Source organism: Mesoplodon mirus, assembly GCF_964341445.2.
Source record: "Mesoplodon mirus genome assembly, chromosome: 2".
NCBI lineage: Eukaryota > Metazoa > Chordata > Mammalia > Artiodactyla > Ziphiidae > Mesoplodon > Mesoplodon mirus.
In genome coordinates this window covers 83,424,284-83,448,821 of record NC_138977.1, presented here as the reverse complement: position 1 = coordinate 83,448,821, position 24,538 = coordinate 83,424,284, and the positions used below count along the sequence as shown (strand labels likewise).

Below are 24,538 nucleotides of genomic sequence, written 5' to 3'. Positions count from 1 at the left end.
TGACCCATATATAAACGATCCCCAGGAGACAGTGGGATAATTACCATAACAGAGATAGAAAAGTTTCCAGAGAAAGAATGCAGAGCGTTTGGCACACTTTGTTCTATAATTTATCTGTTTACAGATCTGGATCTTTCCCTGGCCTAGGGGTTCCTTGAGGGCAAAGAGGGCCCTTTATCTTGCCTAAGTATCTCAAGACCTTGAATTTTTAGGTCTTCAGGAAATGTTCATTGAATAAATAAATGGAATAACTTCATGCTGGCTGGGTAATGCATCCTCTTCTCTCCCCTTCGTAGACCCTATAGCTTTGGGCCACTTCACATCTGAGCAAAACTGCCCCGAGTCTATTGAGTTCAGACTAATCGAATGCTTACTTCCCCTCAACCTTCTCTTATTTTCCAATTTCTTTTAATTTTCCATTCTATGAAGAGCTATTTATCATCAAAAGAACATCAAATTTAGGTGGGTATTTTCAAGAATTCACCTATATGGGTCAGTAATTTCTCTCTTTCTTATTCTATTTTCCATACACAGAAATAAGAATGTATCTCTGTAGGACGTCCTTCCTCTCCATCCCTGCCAGGCGGGACTAGAACAATTTGACATGGTTGTTCCCATGTCGTTTAAAATGGAACTCAATGGGTTATGTTATACTACTCTTCAGATCTGTGCCATGAATGCCAGCCTTGGGGTCCTTCTGGAGGTCCCATCCTCTGTGGATGTACTCAGCTTCCCAACAAACTCAGGATTCCCAGTACTGGCTTAAGACTGAGCCTCCACAAATGGTTGGTAGTTCTGGAACGTGGCTGGAGATATTGGGGAGGGGTTGTGATGGGTGATGGGTCCCTTCTCCATTCTGCACAGGTACTTAGGAATTCCCAAAGTGAGACAATTTACCTATAGATAAGAATTGGTGTTGGCTATGGTGGGCCTCTTGGATTAGCCACTGGGGAGGATTCGTTCATGTATTGGGCACTGTGCTACAGGCTTCTGTGTAATTATTTCAAATAAAGCCCACAACACTCTGAAAGTGTTATTATCTCACTGTACTACCAAGGAAGACAAGGTTCAGAGAAGTTATGCAGCACCTTCAGGGTCATATGGTTAGTAAATCTGTAATCAAAGGTGCAGCAGTGATTATGCAGCTACACCTGGGGGCCTCAGGAAATGCTACAGTTGATTGTGTCATAGAGGAAGGCTCCAAACCAATTCAAATTTCAGAGGGTGAGTATTCCAGGCCCAGCATTGGAAATACTCAGTTCAGAGAAGAGTCAGGTCTATGAAGAATGTCCAGGTATAATTCAGCAGCAAGGAATTTCTACAGTGTCATGGGTCTTGACATTTTAATTAGCAAGTGCTCTCTTTATTTCATCGAAATAAAGAATTGAAAACTAAATGTACAGTTAATATTATTCAAGATACTGATATTCAAGACGGCAGAGGAGTAGGTGGACGTGGAGTTCATCTCTCTCCACATAGGAATACATCTATAGATGCAACAGTTCTCACAGAACACCAGCTGAAAACTAGCAGAAGACCTTGGACACCAGAAAGGACTATAAAGATCCCTTCATGGAATGGAAGGGAAGCATTTGAGGCTGTCAGAAGAGGGTGAAGCAGCCGATCTGTGGCAGAGGGGACAGAGAGAGAAATACACAGACGGTCAGTACCACAGCCCTACATGCCCCGGACTGGGATGTGTGTTCACAGGCTGCCCCTCCAAGAGCAGAGGCAGTGAGAGGACGTGTGAGCACCGGTCTGCACGGGGAAGCAGTAGGGACAGAGCCTGGCACCACCTCCTGGTTCTCCCTTTCAGGGAAACCAGGGAAACAAGAACTAGCAAGAGCTTGACAAATGCCTGGCTTTGAATTGGAGACCATTCACCTGCTTATTGTTTCATTCCTGGAAATTTCACTGAAAATAAGTAAGAAAAAAAAATACCTGAAAGAAAGAAAACAAAGAACAAAATACCCCAGAATTCCTAAAAAACAGGTCTTGGTGCTCTGGCCATGTGTCAGGCCTGAGCCTCTGAGGTGGGAGAGCCGAGTTCAGGACATTGGTCCACCAGAGACCTCTCAGCCCCATGTAATATCAAACGGCAAAAGCTCTCCCAGAAATCTCCATCTCAGTGCTAAGACCCAGCTCCACTCAACGACCAGCAAGCTAGAGTGCTGGACACCCCATGCCAAACAACTAGCAAGACGGGAACACAAACCCACCCATTAGCAAAGAGGTTGCCTAAAATCATAATAAGTTCACAGACACCCCAAAACACACCACTGGACTTGGTCCTGCCCACCGGAAAGACAAGATCCAGCCTCATCCACCAGAACACAGGCACCAGGACCCTCCATGAGGAAGCCTACACAACCCATTGAGCCAAGCTTACCCACTGGGGGCAGACACCAAAAACAACGGGAACTATGAACTTGCAGCCTGCGAAATGGAGACCCCAAACACAGTAAGTTAAGCAAAATGAGAAGACAGAGAAATACACAGCAGATGAAGGAGCAAGGCAAAAACCCACCAGACCAAACACATGAAGAGGAAATAGGTAGTCTACCTGAAAAAGAATTCAGAGTAATGATAGTAAACATGATCCCAAATCTTGGAAATACAATGGAGAAAGTACAAGAAACATTTAACAAGGGACTAGAAGAACTAAAGAGCGAACAAACAATGATGAACAACAAAATAAATGAAATTAAAAATTCTCTAGAAGGAATCAATAGCAGAATAACTGAGGCAGAAGAACAGATAAGTGACCTGGAAGACAAAATAGTGGAAATAACTACCTCAGAGCAGAATAAAGAAAAAGAATGAAAAGAGTTGAGGACAGTCTCAGAGACCTCTGGGACAACATTAAACACACCAACATTCGAATTATAGGGGTCCCAGAAGAAGAAGAGAAAAAGAAAGGGTCTGAGAAAATATTTGAAGAGATTATAGTTGAAAACTTCCCTAACATGGGAAAGGAAATAGTCAATCAAGTCCAGGAAGCACAGAGAGTCCCATACGGGATAAATCCAAGGAGAAGCACGCCAAGACACATGTTAATCAAACTATCAAAAATTAAATACAAAGAAAAAATATTAAAAGCAGCAAGGGAAAAGCAACAAATAACATACAAGGGAATCCCCATAAAGTTAACAGCTGATCTTTCAGCAGAAACTCTGCAAACCAGAAGGGAGTAGCAAGACATATTTAAAGCGATGAAAGGGAAAAACCTACAACCAAGATTATTCTACCCAGCAAGGATCTCATTCAGATTTGATGGAGAAATTAAAAGCTTTACAGACAAGCAAAAGCTAAGGGAATTCAGCACCACCAAACCAGCTCTACAGCAAATGCTAAAGGAACTTCTCTAGGCAGGAAACACAAGAGAAGAAAAAGACCTACAATAACAAACTCAAAACAGTTAAGAAAATGGTAAAAGGAACATACATATCGATAACTACCTTAAATGTAAATGGATTAAATGCTCCAGCCAAAAGACATAGATTGGTTGAATGGATACAAGAATAAGACCCATACATATGCTGTCTACAAGAGACCCACTTCAGACGTACGGACACATACAGACTGAAAGTGAGGGGATGGAAAAAGATATTCCATGCAAATGGAAATCAAAAGAAAGCTGGAGTAGCAATTCTCATGTCAGACAAAATAGACTTTAAAATAAAGACTATTACAAGAGACAAAGAAGGACACTACATAATGATCAAAGGATCAATCCAAGAAGAAGATATAACAATTGTAAATATTTATGCACCCAACATAGGAGCACTTCAATACATAAGGCAAATGCTAACAGTCGTAAAAGGGGAAATCGTCAGTAACACAATAATAGCAGGGGACTTTAACACCCCACTTTCACCTATGGACAGATCATCCAAAGTGAAAATAAATAAGGAAACACAAGCTTTAAATGATACACTAAACAAGATGGACTTAATTGATATTTATAGGACATTCCATCCAAAAACAGGATATTACACTTTCTTCACAAGTGTTCATGGAACATTTTCCAGGATAGATCATACCTTGGGTCACAAATCAAGCCTTGGTAAATTTAAGAAAATTGAAATCGTATCAAGTATGTTTTCTGACCACAATGCTATGAGACTAGATATCAATTACAGGAAAAAAATCTGTAAAAAACACAAGCACAGGGCCTCCCTGGTGGCGCAGTGGTTGAGAGTCCGCCTGCCGATGCAGGGGATACGGGTTCGTGCCCTGGTCTGGGAGGATCCCATATGCCGCGGAGCGGCTGGGCCCGTGAGCCATGGCCGCTGGGCCTGCGCATCCGGAGCCTGTGCTCCGCAACGGGAGAGGCCACAACAGTGAGAGGCCCGCATACCGCAAAAAGAAAAAAAAAAAAAAAACACAAGCACATGCAGGCTAAACAATACACTATTAAATAACCAAGAGACCACTGAAGAAATCAAAGAGGAAACAAAAAAATACCTAGAAACAAATGAAAATGAAAACACGACGACCCAAAACCTATGGCATGCAGCAAAAGTAGTTCTAAGGGGGAAGTTTATAGCAATACAATCCTACCTCAAGAAACAAGAACATCTCAAATAAACAACCTAACCTTACTCTTAAAGCAATTAGAGAAAGAAGAACAAAAAACGTCAAAGTTAGCAGAAGGAAAGAAATCATAAAGATCAGAGCAGAAATAAATGAAAAAGAAATGAAGGAAATGATAGCAAAGATGAATAAAACTAAAAGCTGGTTCTTTGAGAAGATAAACAAAATTGATAAACCATTAGCCAGACTCATCAAGAGAAAAAGGGAGAAGACTCAGATCAATAAAATTAGAAATGAAAAAGGAGAAGTAACAACTGACACTGCAGAAATACAAGGATCATGACAGATTACTACAAGCAACTCTATGCCAATAAAATGGACAACCTGGAAGAAATGGACAAATTCTTAGAAAGGCACAACCTTCTGAGACTGAACCAGGAAGAAACAGAAAATATAAACAGACCAATCACAAGGACTGAAATTGAGACTGTGATTAAAAATCTTCCAACAAACAAAAGCCCAGGACCAGATGGCTTCACAGGCAAATTCTATCAAACATGTAGAGAAGAGCTAACACCCATCCTTCTCAAACTCTTCCAAAATATAGCAGAGGGAGGAACACTCCCAAACTCATTCTACAAGGCCACCATCACCCAATACCAAAACCAGACAAAGATGCCACAAACAATGAAAACTACAGGCCAATATCATTGATGAACAGAGATGCAAAAATCCTCAACAAAATACTAGCAAACAGAATCCAACAGCACATGAAAAGGATCATACAACATGATCAACTGGGGTTTATCCCAGGAATGCAAGGTTTCTTCAATATACGCAAATCAATCAATGTGATAAACCGTATTAACAAACTGAAGGAGAAAAACCACATGATCATGTCAATAGATGCAGAAAAAGCTTTTGACAAAATTCAACACCCATTTATGATAAAAACCCTCCAGAAAGTAGACATAGAGGGAACTTACCTCAACATAATAAAGGCTATATATGACAAACCCACAGCCAACATCGTTCTCAATGGTGAAAAACTGAAACCATTTCCACTAAGATCAGGAACAAGATAAGGTTGTCCACTCTCACCACTATTTTTCAACATAGTTTTGGAAGTTTTAGCCACAGCAATCAGAGAAGAAAAAGAAATAAAAGGAATCCAAGTCACAAAAGAAGAAGTAAAACTGTCACTGTTTGCAGATGACATGATACTATACAGAGAGAATCCTAAAGATGCTACCAGAAAACTACTAGAGCTAATCAATCAATTTGGTAAAGTAGCAGGATACAAAATTAATGCACAGAAATCTCTTGCATTCCTATACACTAATGATGAAAAATCTGAAAGAGAAATTAAGGAAACACTCCCATTTACCACTGTAACAAAAAGAATAAAATACCTAGGAATAAACCTACCTAAGGAGACAAAAGATCTGTATGCAGAAAACTATAAGACACTGATGAAAGAAATTAAAGATGTTACAAACAGATGGATATACCATGTTCTTGGATTGGAAGAATCAACATTGTGAAAATGACTATCCTACCCAAAGCAATCTACAGATTCAGTGCAATCCTTCTCAAACTACCAATGGCATTTTTCATAGAACTAGAACAAAAAATTGCACAATTTGTATGGAAACACAAAAGACCCCGAATAGCCAAAGCAATCTTGAGAAAGAAAAATAGAGCTGGAGGAATCAGGCTCCCTGACTTCAGACTGTACTACAAAGCTACAGTAATCAAGACAGTATGGTACTGGCACAAAAACAGAAATATAGATCAATGGAACGGGATAGAAAGTCCAGAGATAAACCCATGCACATATGGTCACCTTATCTTTGATAAAGGAGGCAAGAATATACAAGGGAGAAAACACAGCCTCTTCAATAAGTGGTGCTGGGAAAACTGGACAGCTACATGTAAAAGAATGAAATTAGAACACTGCTTAACACCATACACATAAATAAACTCAAAATGGATTAAGGACCTAAATGTAAGGTCAGACACTATAAAACTCTTAGAGGAAAACATAGGCAGAACACTCTATGACATAAATCACAGCAAGATCCTTTTTGACCCACGTCCTAGAGAAATGGAAATAAAAAGAAAAATAAACAAGTGGGATCTAATGAAACTTAAAAGCTTTTGCACAGCAAAGGAAACCATAAACAAGGCGAAAAAACAACCCTCAGAATGGGAGAAAACATTTGCAAACGAACCAACTGACAAAGGATTAATCTCCAAAATATACAAGCAGCTCATGCAGCTCAATATCAAAAAAACAAACAACCCAATCCAAAAATGGGCAGAAGGCCTAAATAGACATTCCTCCAAAGAAGATATACAAACTGCCAACAAACACATGAAAGGATGCTTAACATCATTAATCATTAGAGAAATGCAAATCAAAACTACAATGAGGTATCATCTCACACCAGTCAGAATGGCCATCATCAAAAAAGCTACAAACAATACATGCTGGAGAGGGTGTGGAGAAAAGGGAACCCTCTTGCACTGCTGGTGGGAATGTAAATTGATACAGCCACTATGGAGAACTGTACGGAGGTTTCTCAAAAAACGAAAAATAGAACTACCATATGACCCAGCAATCCCACTACCGGGCATATACCCTGAGAAAACCATAATTCAAAAAGAGTCATGTACCACAATGTTCACTGCAGCTCTATTTACAATAACCAGGACATGGAAGCAACCTAAGTGTCCACTGACAGATGAATGGATAAAGAAGATGTGGCACATATATACAATGGAATATTACTCAGCCATAAAAAGAAATGCAATTGAGTTATTTGTAGTGAGGTGGATAGACCTAGAGTCTGTCATACAGAGTGAAGTAAGTCAGAAAGAGAAAAACAAATACTGTATTCTAACACATATATATGGAATCTAAAAAAAAAAAGGTTCTGAAGAACCTCGGGGCAGGACAGGAATAAAGACACAGATGTAGAGAATGGACTTGAGGACACGGGGAGGGGGAAGGGTAAGCTGGGACGAAGTGAGAGAGTGGCATGGACATATATACACTACCAAATGTAAAACAGATAGCTAGTGGGAAGCAGCTGCATAGCACAGGGAGATCAGCTCAGTGCTTTGTGACTGCCTAGAGGGGTGGGATAGGGAGGGTAGGAGGGAGACGCCAAAGGGAAGAGATATGGGGATATGTATATACGTATAGCTGATTCACTTTGTTATAAAGCAGAAACTAACACACCATTGTAAAGCAGTTATACTCCAGTAAAGATGTTAAAAAATATATATTATTCAAGATACTGATTGTGAGAAGGAATATAACCCAGACAGCATGGGTCTCCCAGGGAAAGTCCAGGCTGGGCCCTGTCTGCTGATGACACACTGTGTTAAAGTATTGTCTTCATTTAAAAAGCTGATTTTGAATGCCTACAGAAGTTGCATGTTTTATTACTAATTCCTTATGTCACATTCATTTTGGTTGTTTCTTTTAGATTTTACCTTCCTGACTCACCATTTTGCTTCCAGGCATGATAACAACTGTGCAAAATGATAATCTATCTCTTTCTCCATAATTCAACTGACAGCATTATATGCGACAAAAATGTTCTTTTACAATCAAAAGTTTGGAGACCGTTTTTGATTGAATCCCCTTTAAGTGAATCAAATACCTTATAAATTAAAATCACACTAAATGCATGATCTTATTCCTCAGTAGGAATTACTTACAGGCGTAGTTACAGGTGACTTTTCACTGCTTGGAGAATCCACTGTATAGAAAGAAAGGAAAAAAGATCACAATGTGAGTAGCTTCTAATTGTCTTTATTTTTTGATCGTCTCAGTGGAGTGTGGTTCCTATGTCAGCTTCAAACCAACTTTTTTTGGTTAGCCAAGAGCATTAGAAAATCATGATAAAGCAGACCCCTGAAGCAGCTTGTACCCATCACCAAGAGAAGTTATGACCAGTGTAATATGATTGATCCCATCAACTAGCACCAGGTACTAGATTATAGGAAGCAAAATCTATTCCTATGAGTGCTCGTTTTAAGGCACCTTGCACTCTGGCTTGACTGACCAGTTCCCTCACTGTCTGACACAGAGAAGGATCACACAGAGAGAGGCCAGATGTCATCCAGGAAGTAGAGAAGGTGACACAGTTAACAAGAGGACTGTTACCAGTTCCAGGTAAATGCGTCTAATCTTTGTTTTTTTTTTTTTTTTTAAAAAAGAAGAAGACCATAAAGAAAAGGTGAATATTATTTCTTTGGATTTTCAAAATCAAAGTAAAATTCTGCGAATTTCCCCCAATTTTAGTACTGATAACTGGTACTGATATCAATGAACCAGCTCTTTGCTAACTGTGTGCCCCTGGAATCAGAAATGAAGAAAAGTACCAAATATAATTGGTTGCCCACAACATGGATTTTGCAAAAAAGAAATAGAGCTCCCCAGTATGCATTTTACCTGACTGGGAGAAAAACTGGGAACGTCGCCAAGAGTTCTGAACTCTCAGCAGAACGCTGGCAGTGCCAGGCGACTCTAGATCAGATGGCAGAACAGAACAAATAGAAAAACCATGAAAACAGGGCTGAGACTTGAATAGAACCATACTCCCAAGTACTAATGGAGGTTCGGCTGTCATCAGAACAAGGATTGAGAGTGAAAGAATCCAAAGTACAAAATATCTCAATAAAATGCACACAAAACCCGAAGATGTAGACAAAAGCCCATAGATGGGCCAGTTTATGCTTTTGTTTGGTGCTGGGTGGGAGTTTAGGAGCTCATACTTAAAGGTGATATTGTTGAGATGCTGAATCTCAAAATGATGGGATGATGTAAGGGCAAAATGCACAGTTTACATTGCTTTTGGAAAGCACTAGAAAAGTCTAAAAGACAGCAGAGAGGAGTTCAATTATTCTTATACACTTTATAAATGTTATTATGGAAGTCTGTGGTGGCAGTTATATACGTGTGTAGTAAAAAGATGTGTATGTGTGTATCTGTAATGGGGAGGCATCAAGCAGACAGAAGCTGAAGGCAAGCATTTGCATCCTTAACCTATATGCTATGCTCATCTGTCATCATTCTCAATACAAATAAAGACATCAGTTTTTTAAATGTGCACATGTTTTCCTGAAACATCAATTCAAGATATCTTTCTACTATTGGGAGACAGTTGAGAAAAGAAAATCTGTCCTCTTTAAATGTTATTTTATGAATGTTTTCAGAGTATTTAAAGACTATTTGTGCACATGTGTATGTTTAAGGGAAATCTGTGGAGCATCACTAGGGCCCCCAGCACATCTGCAGTAGCCTGTCTGAGCAGTCGAGAAACAGACCACTTAGTGGAGATGGTGGCATCATCACTGTCCTGGGGAGAGAATGTTAGGTATGGCTCCAGGATTCCTGATCCTGGCCCTACAGCTTCTTTGGACTTGATGTGCAGCCTCTGACTAGTCACTTAAATGTATGCTGACTTTTTTTTTTTTTTTTTTTTTTCAGTATGCAGGCCTCTCACTGTTGTGGCCTCTCCTGTTGCGGAGCACAGGCTCCAGACGTGCAGGCTCAGCGGTCATGGCTCACGGGCCCAGCCGCTCCGTGGCATGTGGGATCTTCCTGGACCGGGGCACGAACCCGTGTCCCCTGCTTCGGCAGGCGGACTACCAACCACTGCGCCACCAGGAAAGCCCCTATGTTGACTTTTTATAGCTGGACAAAGCCCTATACTCCCCCGCCAACCCCCAATTAAAGACAAATCATGTCTTTTAAGACTACATTTATTAGAGGCCTTTTGCTTCTTGAAAGATAGGAACTTTATACACTCCAAACAAGTATTAATGTTATTTTTACATCTACCAGTGATGTTTTTGGTACACAATTTAAACACATACTTCAAGCCAGTGGTTTCCAGAGTGTGGTCCCTGGATCTGTAGCATCAGCATCACCTTTGGGAACTTGTTAGAAATGTAAATACTGTGGCCCCAGCCCAGACCTACACAATCAGACGCTGTACGGGTGGGGTCCAGAGAGCGGTGTTTTAATTAATCCTGTAGGAGACCCTGCCACATCTCAGGTTTGAAAATTACTGCTATGTCTCTACAATATAAACACTCCTATTTTAAGGAGAGCATTTAAGAATGCTTTAATCCTGCCTGGCACCTTGCTTTATACTCCTACTCCTACTGCAACTATTCTGCAGCTACTAGATTATACTGTAGTGCTTATTCTAGGTCAGATGTTGAGCTAAATGCTTTTTTTTTTTTGGTTTATCTCATTTAATTCTTCTAACAACCCTATGAGGTTGGTACTGTTATTATTTCCAGTTTACAGGTGACAGAGATTAGAGAGAGCTTGGTGGGTACGATCATACAGATTAGAACTCGAAGAGCCAGAATTTGAAGCCAGGCCTTCTGTCTCCAGAGCCTGCAGCTGTAATTACAGCTTCCATGAGCCAGACAAGAGTATGGAACAGGTGTATGACAAATATAATCCCATCTTGAAGAATGATTTTGGAAATGCTCTAGTGCCACTGAATTTTATTTTTCATTCACCTTAGATAAAGCATGAAGTAAAGTCCCTTAATTCAACAGCACATTTTACAAAATCGAAATGCCTTACAACAGATAATTAGATGTAAAAATATCTAAGACAATAAAACTAATTACTATGGCTTAAAATATCTATTTCCTCTCTATATTACTTATATACACAATTAAAAAGTGCTAGAAATAGGGCAGAATTAAAATCTAAATGTGACCAATTGCTGACCCAGTTAGGAGAATTTACTTTTGTCACTTCCCATCAGGACAGTAGGGCTGACGAATTTAAATCAAATGCTTTGAAGACAGTATTGAACTTGTTTCCACATTAAGAAGCTAGTGATCATCAGTACAGGTACCAATTAATTCCCTCCTGAGTACTTCCTGTTATGTAGATAGAGCCCAACTTATCTCCCAGCCGTCAACAAAGACTAATGGAAGCCAAATAGCATTCTGCCAAAGAGCTGCCCATCCTTGAAAAGAAAAGTAGCAACAAGTCCCCAGCCACAATGACCCTGTACATCTTCTCTTTGCCTGGACTGATAGATCTATAAAGTGTACTGGGAAAGCACATTAAAAAAGAAAAACAAGAAACCTTATAGTTCTTGCCTCCTGAACTCTCGTCGTTTTCACATCACACCAGTAAAGAGAGAGAACTCACACCAGTAAAGCCCAGTGGTCTGTCTCTTGTGAAGCATAGTCCCTATGGATCATGGAATCCTCAGGACCCATCCCCCTACTGTTCACAGCCCTCAGGCTCCTTTCTGGTGGTTGTGGGCGCCTGGGGTTCTTACCAAGATAAAGGGATTCAAGTTGGGCTCTTAAAGAGTGAAGGGGTGAATTCACAACCTATACATGGCTTAAAGGTACTTGGGGAGTTTGCAGTGGCCATTGCCATTTTAAGACCTTCAGAGGCCCTAAACGCCCATATTTTTTGAGGCCATCCCTCCCTAAATTATACCAAACATGTTAAAATGTATCAAACATGGGACAAAGTGAGAGAGTGGCATGGACATAGATACACTATCACATGTAAAATAGCTAGCTAGTGGGAAGCAACTGCATAGCACAGGGAGATCAGCTCAGTGCTTTGTGACCACCTAGAGGGGTGGGATAGGGAGGGTGGGAGGGAGACGCAAGAGGGAGGGGATATGGGGATATATGTATATGTATAGCTGATTCACTTTGTTATGCAGCAGAAACTAACACACCATTGTAAAGCAATTATACTCCAATAAAGATGTTAAAAAAATAAAATAAAATAAAATGTATCAGACATATGAAATATATTAAGGTTTATCCTCAGCCTATATATATGTGTTCCATATAACTATATATTCTAACTGTAAAGAATTTTTGGAAAGATTAAAGTTTTTGGCTATGAGTAACACATTTAATCTATGATCATGAATGTTTCTTGGTAATCATCATGCACAGCCAGGAACTATTATGGGGCAAGAAAATCTGACTTTCTTCCAAAATCACTGTCAAATTAAATGAATATTTTAGGAAGACTAGGCAATTAACAGTTAATGAACTTGATATAATATTAAGATCATAAACTATTAAAGTTATTGATTTTTTATTTTGTAATTTTTAAAATATTTAGAGCCAATAAAAATTATTTTCGGGTATCAAATACTTGTATAGGCCCTACTGTGCCTACAGTGCCTGGCTGACAAAACGGTCTTGGCAGCTGGGGTTCCTGGCTAAGCCAAATAGAGACTGTAGCTCCAAACCTCCATTCTGAAGTGATTAATTCAGCCATCATGGACTCTGGCAAACCCAATGGCTAAAGGTACATCAACATAAAGGAAGTAATCTCCCTTGAAAATGAAGAATATTTCACTACAAATGGGCCCAGCAGAACACGTAGAACTAAAACAAAACATTTCTATCTTTTTACCTTGAGAACTGAGATTTGGCAAAGGTAATTGGCTGCTTTCAGGCATTTTGTCCAGAAATGGAAACGTCAGGGTTGCTTCTGGTTCTGGAGATTTTGGCTTTACCACCTGGATCATGGGCAACAGACATAAACATTACAAGTATTGTCCATTAGTAAATGCACAGGTGAAATAAAATGTAAGGATCCATGGCTACAATAAGTCAATAAGCCCAAACATTTAAATTGTAAATGGAAAATTTTGCCCCTTCTCTAAACCCCTTCATGTTTTTCTACATTAATATAGAGGTCAATTTTTCAGAGAAATCAAACTAGAGCATAAAAATTTGATGATCATGTTTCTTCAAACTCAGAGGACAATATTTCATATTTGAGATAATACATCACTCTGTCTCATGTTCTTATTGGGATCAATCACGGTTTCTCTTCTTGGTACTACATAATACTGAATTTGTAATGTCAGGAAGTGAGATGTTCCACTTAAGATTTAAAAAAAGTTCTTACTATGTAAGTATTAAATATTAAAGTAATATTACCTTCTAATGGGCATTATTCTTGAGACACTACATACCCCCCCAACAAATTTACGCAAAGCACATTACAGACAATATACTGTGCTTGTTGACAAAGAAGCATTATTGTAAATAACCATTATATCAAACAGTGCCATAGCGATGATGCCCTTAAGGGATTTTTGAAGCATGTTAGACCACGTGACCTTATGGTAAATAGATCCCAAATTACAGGCTTTAAAAATTCTTATGTTTGCTTTGTAAAAACAGATTTTTCTTGTTATTGCTCGTTAATTTTATTTTGTTTCTCCCAAATCGGAAGGGCCTTTGGTAGAACACCCTCCTTCCGATTTGTTGCTTCTAATCAACTGATTCCTGAAAGACCAGATAACCAAACTAATGACCAAAATAAAGAGTCAATAGACTCTGAGCAGAGATCAGAATGAGGAGTGTGGCTGTATCAGTTCCGATGTCCTTTTAGCTGCTTAAAGAATCTTCTATGATTCACTGGCTGGTGGCCATGAAGAGATTAATTTTATGGCCAGTGGGCAAGTGAGGCTCCAGAGCACTTGTTTCATCATAAGCTGATCTCTTATTTGGTCCTCAGGATGATTTAATGTCTAGAATTTCTCCTCAGTAAGATTTTATTTTTCTTGATGAATAATATATTCAACCCTAACGGAATCTTGAAGAAAATACAGTTAATTGTTCTGCATTACAGAGGTCAACCAGATGTCCAAATGAACTTCAGTGTTAAACATGCAGCAAAACCTAAGGCCTAGATTTACCAAAGTTGACAACTCTCAAATCTTAAGCTCATACCATTTCCTCCATAGTGGAATTGACAAAAATATGTTTCAGATAATGCCTGGTTGTAAATGAAACAGTTAATCTCAGCAGAAATGCTCAAAATACCCACTATGTAAAAAGTCAGCCTGTGTGCATTGGTACTTCGTTTTATAAAGGTAACACTCTCAAGTGAAGTCAGAAAATAAAAGCTGTTGCAACCACTGTCATCATCTTTCTTTCTTTCTTTCTCTAAAAGTTAACTGTAAAGTAGAGAAAGGAGAAAAGGAGAAATTCACATGGTGTGAAAAGCATTGGGTTCAAAGACCATTATTCCATTTGCTGATCATCTAGCAGAGATTCTTAACCTGGAGTCCACAGAAAAGAAGTCATGTGGTTATACATATTTTGTACTACCTGATACCAAGGAAAACTTGGTAATGCTGTGTATTTTATGGTTTAAACAATATTATTCTGAGAATAACATTTACCAGATAGACAAAGGGTCCATGGTGCATGTACACACGTGGGCACACGTGCAGCGTGTGTGTGTGCACACACACACTCATACACACAGAGTTAAGAACCCCTGAAAACAATTTTTTCCATAGTAGGGTAGCCATGACACTGGGGGTCCAAAGATGGATCACATAGATGAGGTTACGCAGATGAGGAATGCAGATGAATATTTTTTATGTTATGGTATCCATTTTGTTTGATTTTAAAAATATTTTTTTCTAGCAATGTTATAGAGTTTTCCTTTCATTTTATATTTACATAGGATAAAAGGTCAATTTGCAAGAAGAATAAATAAATAGATTACAAGTGTAATGTGGATCAGGCACAACCTGCAAAGGCAGGAAATCCTGTCTGCCCCCAACACTTCTCCTACAGTTAGGTTCTTCTGTTCAGACCTCCAGACCATTTTTTAATTCTCTATGTATAAAAATGGGGGAGTAGCTAGAGTCTGAAATCCCCAAAAGGTATCAGGGAAGCAGGCATTTTTGGGCTCCACCAGGCATACAGCACCCTCAGCATCTTAAGGCCAGGGGCTGTGTCTTATTCACTGTTGAATATCCAGTGTCTGCAGAGTACCTGGCACATAGTAGGTGCACAACCACTATTGGTTGAGTAGATGATAGATGAACCAGAACTAGAAGTGGTAAATTTTTCACTCTAAAGTCAAATCCAAATTTAGGTTTAATTTTTAAAGTTGGAATATCACCTCATAAAGTATCTAGTACGCAAGTCAGTTGTACTCTATCTTGGTGACCCATCAGAATCACCTGGGGAGCTTTTGAAACTACAGATGCCTGAGCCCTGTTCCCAGAGACTGAGATTTATATGACCTGGTATCTATTAAATTCTAAAGGGTAACCAAGGTTGAGGACAACAGGTACAAAAGATGACTTTTAGACTGTGCCTGAAAACAAACTAAATTAATATGAAAGAGATTAGACTCCAAACAAAGAAGAAATTTAATAAAAACAAGATGTTAAAACCCATTATATCAGAATAAGAATTTTCTAGTTTCCTTGTTATTCAAGTTCAGAGGCATCAGAAGTACCATTACTGTAAAACAGGTAAATATCGGAAAGAGAATATGGAGTAAGTTACAGATAAGCAAGCTCATGCATGGCAAACTAAAACCTAACTGCAAAGCTTTGTAACAGATATCTATACTACATTTTTCCTTTAAATGTATATAATTCTTCATAATTAAAAATTAGCCATTTAAAATAAATTTTAAAAGATGTTGAAAGAATATATTTACCACTTATTATTAATAGAGAGGTAGGTTTCAGTGACTTTTTCTCTCTCTTGCTCTATTTCTGTTTTTTATTTATATATTTTATGTATATTTACACATATTATTTGATAGATTTGTTACATATTTACATGTATATCACTGTAAATATACATTAAAAATAAATAGCTATAGGCTGAATGTTTGTGTCCCCCCAAAATTCATATGCTGAAACCCTAAACCCCCAAGGTAATGGTATTGGGAGCTGGGCCTTTTGGGAGGTGATTAGGTCATGGGGGTGAAGATCTCATGAATGGGACTAGTGACGGTATAAAAGAGACTCAGAAGAGCTCCCTTAGCCCTTCTGCCAAGTGAGGGCACAGCAAGAAGACAGCTGTCTGTGAGTCAGGAAGTGGGTTCTCTCCAGATGCTGTCAGTGCCTTGCTCTTGCACCTCCCAGCTGCCATAACTGACAGAAATAAATTTCTGTTGTTTATAAGCCACCAAGTCTATGGTTTTCTGTTATAGCAGCCCAAGTGGCCTAACACAGACATCTTTCTATATGTAGTTACTTTTTTTTTTTTTACAATGAACATGTATTATATTTGTATTAAGAAAAAAAATACAGATCAAAGGTAGGAAACAAGATCAGGAGAGACAATAAATCTTCATTACAAAATGGTGCCACCATAGCAGCCAGCAGTAACATGAAGCCACATGAATCGTGGACTTAACGGCTTTAGTCCACCTCACCTTTTGTGACAGCACCAGTTCCACCTTTCCACTCATTTCATTTTCCGGTTTCTTCTGGTCTTTCTCTTCTGGCACCTCGTTCTTCACCTGGGGGCTGGAGGAAAGCTCCACAAAGGCCACGGTCGGGCTGGATCGAGTCACAGTTGATGTAAAATACTGTGGCTCTGAAATGGAGTTACATTCAGAAACATAAAGAACAAGATGAAAACCATGTAAAGGCTCATTGGTGCTGCCACGCCAGGAAGTACACTGAGTACATATCTTGCCCGGGGCAACACGGAGCTGGATTACAGTGTGATGAGAGGTACAAAAGAGCTTCAGGTACTAGAATTCTCTAGGCTCTTTCATGATATTATTAAAAAATCAAGCAACATAAAACACATCAAAGAACCCCACTATGAAAAACTTAAGTTCTGAATAAGAGTCCCAGTTTACATATGAATAACACTACATGAAACAAAATGCTGGCAGGAAATATTATGAGAGGTGGGTTGGACAGGTGAACATTTATAGATAATTTCTATCCAAATTTCTTTCCAAATGAGGGGCAGCCTGACTCTTCCTTTTGTATTTCGATGTTCCTTTTTAACATCATGTTTTCATAATTGGAATGTGTTAAGGATTGTGTGGTTAAAATCAATATAATGCAATGAAAATTAAGTGTTCTCGGATATACAAAGAAGAATTTGGTACAGTCTAAAGTGGGTGGAAAAGTCACCACCTGAGGGGGCATATCAGAATGTGGAGGTACAGTCTAGTTTGAAAAAGTATACGCTAAAATTTTTAGTAATGACTTTTAATTTACTTTACAATGCCATTTAAAAATAACTTGGTATTAGAAGAGGGTGAGAGGTTTTCATGTTTATCAAAAGAAAAAATGTGTTAAAAATATCGAGAAATATTACTTTAGGGAAGAGTGGGTTTCTATTCATTCTCACTGTTCATATGTGTGGCATTACTTTATTCTTTCAAACTATTCATTGGGTTTACCACTTCAGCATCTATCTATCTATCTATCTACCTATATATATATATATATATATATTTTTTTTTTTTTTTTTTTTTCCCGGTACACGGGCCTCTCACTGTTGTGGCCTCTCCTGTTGCGGAGCACAGGCTCCGGACGCGCAGGCTCAGCAGCCATGGCTCACGGGCCTAGCTGCTCCGCGGCATGTGGGATCTTCCCGGACCGGGGCACGAACCCGTGTCCCCTGCATCAGCAGGCGGACTCTCAACCATTGCGCCACCAGGGAAGCCCTCAACATCTATTTTGATGATATATTTTTAATCTGTCTTATCTATTGTTGTTACTGTGTGTTAAATATAACCCTCAGTTTTTAGCATTATTGATTTGGGGAAATATAACTCTTTTATGATGACGGAGATAAACTTTCAAAAAAAACCAAAACGAAACAAGGTAGCAAAAAAGCATGGGTTCCTGTTTTTTTTTTTTTACAGCAAGATAAATCACTTGGTCAGAATTTCCCCCAGGAAGTCACTAGGTGGCAGCACAACCACACCAGTCACAGAGCCTCATTCACTACCTTTTCTATTTTCATTCTCTTAAGAGTTATCACGCTTTACCTTAAAACTAGTCTGTTATAAAAACAAACCTGATGAGGCAACTTCTGTATTCCCTTTTTCTGTTTTTTCACCATCATTCTCATCTTCTTGACTGTTTGTTTCAGTTTCTTCAGTGGTTGCCTAAAAGAAAAATATTTTTCCACCTTGAATACATTATCCCCTTGAAGGTTCTAGAAGGTAAAGGATTTCTTTCTCTTTTTTCCAGTAGTAGTTTTCAGGCCAATGAGGTGAGCTGCCTATATGAATTCACTCTTTTCTATTTCCAGTGGTGAAAGGCTGGGTTTGTCAGAAGGAGATGTTCCGTGAAGGAGAACATAAGTGCTGAAGCAGAACCATGTTATGAGGGCACACAACCCCACTACCTCCCCACCTCCTCTGACTGCCTCTTCTTCCTTCCTTTCACTATCAATTTTTCAAAATCATAGTTACCACTCTCTTGCTCCCAAATGCCTTTACAGTTGGCTTAGGGTCATATCACCAGTGAAAAAAAAAATATTTTTTTCAAGTTGCAATTCACCTCTCAGTAGCTTGTCTTCAGCACAGATGCTGGTGGCTCTTAGCATTGTGCATTTTATTCTTGAAGTTCTCTCCCTTTCTGGGCTCTCAACAACTTTCTGTTACCCAGCTTCTCATATTTCACCCCCCCCCATAATTTCTGAAAGAAACTGAAGAAGACAAAAAGATATGGAAAGATATCTTGTATTCATGGATTGGAAGAATTAATATTGTTAAAATATCCCCATTACCCAAAGCAATCTATAGATTCAATGCAATCCCTCTAAAAATTCCAATGGCATTTTTCACAGAAATAGAAAAAAAAAACCCTAAAATTCATATGGAAATACAAAGGACCCCAAATAGCTAAAGCAATCTTGAGCAAGAAGAACAAAACTGGAAGCATCACATTTCCTGATTTCAAACTATGTTACCAAGCTACATTAATCAAAACAGTTTGGTACTGGCATAAAAACAGACACAGAAATCAATGGAACAGAACATCCAGAAATCAACCCACACTTTTATGGTCAACTAATTTTTGACAAAGGCACCAAGAATACAAAATGGGTAAAGGATAGACTTTTCAGTAAATGCTGTTGGGAAAACTGGATATCGACATGCAAAAGAATGAAATTGGACCCTTATCTTACACCATACACCAAAATCAATGTCTAAATGGATAAAAGACTTAAAAGTATGACTGAAAACCATAAAACTCCTAGAAGAAAACAGGGGGAAATCTCCTAGGCATTGGTCTTAGCAATGATTTCTTGGATTTGGCACCAAAAGCTCAGGCAACAAAAGCAAAAATAAACAAATGGGACTACATCAAACTGAAATGTTTCTGCACAGCAAAGGAAATAAATAACAAAATGAGAGGGCAATCTATGGAATGGGGGAAAATATTTGCAAATCATACATCCAATAAGGGATTGATATCCAAAATATAAAAGGAACTCTTACAACTCAATAGCAAAAAACATCAAATAAACCAACTTAAAAATGGGAAAAGGACCTGAATAGACATTTTCCCAAAGAAGATATACAAATGGCCAACTGAAGTCATGTATATGAAAAGATGCTCAACATCACTAATCACCAGGGAAATCAAAACTACAGTGAGATATCACCTTATATCTTTTAGGGATTGTTATTATCAAGAAGTCAAAAGAGGGACTTCCCTGGTGCAGTGGTTAAGAACCCGCCTGCCAGTGCAGGGGACGTGGGTTCGAGTCCTGGTCGGGAAGATCCCACATGCTGCAGAGCAACTAAGCCCGTGTGCTACAACTACTGAAGCCCACGCACCTAGAGCCTGTGCTCTGCAACAAAGAGAAGGCACCGCAATGAGAAGCCTGCGCACTGCAACGAAGAGTAGCCCCCGCTCGCCGCAACTAGAGAAAGCCCACGTGCAGCAACGAAGACCCAATGCAGCCAATAAATAAATAAATAAATAAAAATGTCAAAAGATAACAAGTGTTGTTGAGAATGTGGAGAAAAGGGAACCATTGTACACTGATGGTGGGAATGTAAACTGGTACAGCCATTATGGAAAATAGTATGGAGTTTCATCAAAAATTTAAAATAGAACTATTATATGATCCAGCAATTCCACTTCTAGGTATATATAGCCAAAGGAAATGAAATCACTATCTCGAAGAGACATCTGTACTCCCATGTTCATTGCAGCATTATTCACAATAGCCAAGTTATGGAAACAACCTAAATGTTGATGGATGACTAGATAAAGAAAACATGTATATATGTATATATTATTCATATATTCTGATACATAAATATTACTATATGCACAAATATCAATATTATACACACATATACAATGGAATATTATTGAGCCTTTAAAAAGAAGAAAATCCTGTCATTTGCGACAATATGCGTGAACCTGGAGAACATTATGCTGAGTGAAATAAGCCAGACACAGAAGGACAAATATTGCATGATCTCAGTTATATCTGGAATCTAAAAAATTAAAATTAAAAAATGCCAGACCCGTAGTAACAGAGAGTAGAATGGTAGCTACCAGAGGCTGGGGCATGGGGGAAAAGTGAAGGGGAAAAAAAAGTAAAATGATTGTTGCCTGGGTCTGAGGGGAGTGGGCCATGGGCAACTATTGTTTAACGGGTACAGAGTTTCAGTTTAGCAAGATGAAAAGAGTTCTGGAGATGGATGGTGGCAATGGTTGCACAATATGAATGTACTAAATACTACTAAACTGTGCACTTAAAAATGGTTAAGATAGTAAATTTTATGTTTTACTTTACCACAATAAAAAATGGAAAAAAATTTGTAAAAAAATTATTTGGAAATTTTCAAAGTTAAAAAAAAGACACAAGGAAACTTTAAGCCACTAGCCTTTCAAGCTGCTAAAGAATTTTATAATAGCATGTAGTGGCAAAGATATGCTTTTTCTTTTGGAGGATGGGGTAAGTTTTGACATCTTCATAACTAGATGAGCACTTTCTAATGACAGATAACTGTGTACCAATTCTGGAAGAACAAAATATTAAATTAACATGCACCTTTAAAACCCTAGGAAGGAAATAAGCATCATATTTATACTACTTAATGGATTTTGTAACTTTTTAATACATCAAGAAGCCTGAATTGAAGCCCTTTAAGAGACTTAATGAGTGGAAATGGTTAAATAAACCAAAGTCTCTTTTATTATAGTGGAGTTACATATATATGTTCTCTGTGTGTGTGTCTGTACACTGTTATATGAACAACTGACATGAGAGTAGCATTTGAAGACCCACCAGCCTAGTATTACAACAGAATAACCTGGGTTTAATAATTTAAAGTGTCCCCCACACACATAGAAGTATTAATACACAGTATTTTTTGTTTTATGATGTTAATATATAAATACTGCCAGAGATACTGATTTTTAATATATAAAATACTGTCTGAAATACTGATTTTTAGGTTTTCTCCTCAAATGGATTAGATTATGGAAAACTATCTGAGGTTGGGAAACAAATTTGCAGTTAAATATTGATGAATGATGCTCTTGAGAACACTGGTGTTTCCAGTGACTGGAAATAAATAACTACAAAAACTGAGCCAAAGCCTTCCCGGCCCAAACATGAACAAAGAAATGGACATATTTTATTAAATCTTAGATGCCATCAAGTTTAAGCTGTATTATTTTAGGTACTACTAAGAAAAAAAGCAAACTACCTGTTAAATAGGACACACTATTGATTATAAGACATATCCTGAAAAAAAGACATGTCCTAATTTAGAGATGCTCAAGTGTGGCAAGTGTGCCCCTTGGAATCAATGAAATAAGATAATTCATGAAGTCCTTTAGACATAATTTTTTAAAATTTATTTATTTTATTTATTTATTTTTGGCTGCATTGGGTCTTCGTTGCTGTGAGCAGGCTTTCCCTAGTTGCGGCGAGCAGGGGCTACTCTTTGTTGCGGTGTGTGGGCTTCTCATTGCCGTGTCTTCTCTTGTTGCAGAGCACGGGCTCTAGGCGCACAGGCTTCAGTAGTTGTGGCACGTGGGCTCAGTAGTTGTGGCTCACGGGCTCTAGAGTGCAGGCTCAGTAGTTGTGGCACACAGGCTTAGGCTCCGCAGCATGTGGGATCTTCCCGGACCAGGGCTCGAACCCGTGTCCCCTGCATTGGCAGGCGGATTCTTAACCGCTGCGCCACGAGGGAAGCCCTAGACATAATTTATAATGCAGAAGAGACAAAGTTCTCAAGCACTACTTCAATAAGGATGATTTTACTAGCACACCTCATTTCAGTAATATTTTACTTATGCATGACTAATGCAGAACTTCGATTTTCAAGAATACTCATGTTTCTGGATGCATTTCTATGTGGCTTAACACTCAAATACTGAACTCCCAGATGACCCAATTTATCTTCCCTTAAAATTATGTTTTAATGGTTATACACTGTTGTCACTGTAGCCATCGTCAATATTTACTAGATTTCCCACATGTCAGCACTTGATGTGGATTATCTTCCTTAGTCCTCAGAGCAAGCTTGTAAAGTATGCACCAATATGATTCCCTTTATACAGGTGAGGAAGCTGAGGCCCAGGAGGCTAAGTGACTTACCCAGAGCCACATTGCTAGTAGGCAGGGGAGGTAGGAACCTTGACCTGTGCTGGTAACCTCAATGCTCCAACATCTGGACTTGGAGTCACACCCACTGCCAACTTCTCCCCAGGTATTTAAAGGTTTTGACCCATAAGATGCAATCCAGAACCTGAGTGTCCCAAGTTTATTGCTGAAATGATTCAAACTGCCATTTCCATGCCCTTTCCTTCTCATCCATTCTACCTCATCCTTTCCATTCTACCTCTCATCCATTTATTTATTTATTTATTTATTTATTTATTTATTTAATTTTATTTTTTGTGCGGTACATGGGCCTCTCACTGTTGTGGCCTCTCCCGTTGTGGAGCACAGGCTCTGGACATGCAGGCTCAGCAGCCATGGCTCGCGGGCTCAGCCGCTCCACGGCATGTGGGATCTTCCCGCACCGGGGCACGAACCCGTGTCCCCTGCATCGGCAGGCGGACTCTCAACCACTGCGCCACCAGGGAAGCCCTCATCCATTTATTATGCAAAAGATGAGAACTCTCCGGGATCTCTCGGGACAGGGGGCAAGTTAGCCAAGTCTCCACTTCCCAGGGCAGCTTGAGACCGGACCACCCCCAGCCATCACCCCATCTTGAGGCTTTTGATCCAGTCCAGGTTCTTAGGGGGGCAGGGACCCAGCATGGTATCTGACATAGAGTCAACATGTAACCCACGATAGGGAAGCAAATGTTAGATGCAATATTTACGAAATTTATACTGTCAAGCTTAGTTTAAATGCATACTAGTCATCAAAATCAAGCTATTACTAACAAAATATTCAGGATAAATTAAGAGAAAAAGCAAGTTACAACACAATTTGAATAACATGAGCCCCCAAAATATTTTATATACCCTGAGAAAAAGAGAAGGATGCACATTTTAAAAAATCTTAATTTCTGAGTGGCTGGAGTAATAACTAGTTTATATTTTTTTATGGTTTTCTATATTCTGTTATAGCCAGTTTAATTAACTTCTGTCTGATACTCCATTCTGAAGTCTTGTTACTTTTGTACTCACATCATTACTTCAAAGGTAGTGAGTTCAAAATTGGCAGCTTTAACCAGTGCTGATGGACTCAGAGATTTGCCTGAAACAAACCTGTCTTGCTGGAAAATGTGCTTTATGGCCCACGCTTTCCTTTGGTTATAGCTGAAAAGAGGAGAAGGCTTCCCTTCTCCAACTGGTAATACTGTCTCAAGAATGAAAATAAAAACAGATCCCTGGACATGAATGAATGAGAGCACAGAAAGGTTACAGGGGCCTAAGCCAGGAGTTGGCATCTCCTTGACTAAGAACACCATCTAAACTGGCCCTGGTGCCAGACCGAGCCCTGAGGCCACCGGTGGGAGGTGGCAGTCTCCTAGCTTGAGAGGGACATGGTCTAGCCACAGATCTACCTGGCTTTGGGCTGTTCTTTTAACAAGAATCTTACTGGTGAACCAGCCCAGAGAGCGTCTCTGTGGAATGAATTGGAAATATGAAGCAGGAGAGGACAAATGGTCCTGAGACCCAGGATCCGAGTGGCCCTGTTTCTAGGACAGAGGAGGTATGAAAG

The 24,538-nt window shown here is 39.1% G+C and overlaps 1 protein-coding gene across 8 annotated transcripts in view; it reads right to left on the bottom strand.

Annotated features, from left to right (window-relative positions):
* The window catches only part of LIMCH1 (LIM and calponin homology domains 1), a 339,990-nt gene that overhangs the window by 25,521 nt on the left and 289,931 nt on the right, over positions 1 to 24,538 (bottom strand). For 5 of the 8 annotated variants that reach the window (XM_082637225.1, XM_082637219.1, XM_082637223.1 and 2 more), the window contains 4 exons: positions 18,394 to 18,484; positions 16,781 to 16,944; positions 12,986 to 13,091; positions 8,269 to 8,309 (listed from right to left, as the gene is read on the bottom strand). In XM_082637225.1, the coding sequence (XP_082493351.1) occupies positions 8,269 to 8,309; positions 12,986 to 13,091; positions 16,781 to 16,944; positions 18,394 to 18,484 (402 nt within the window). Of the gene's footprint in view, positions 1 to 8,268; positions 8,310 to 9,004; positions 9,080 to 12,985; positions 13,092 to 16,780; positions 16,945 to 18,393; positions 18,485 to 24,538 lie in introns of all 8 variants that reach the window. The other 3 variants (XM_082637218.1, XM_082637220.1, XM_082637222.1) reach the window with 1 other exon arrangement.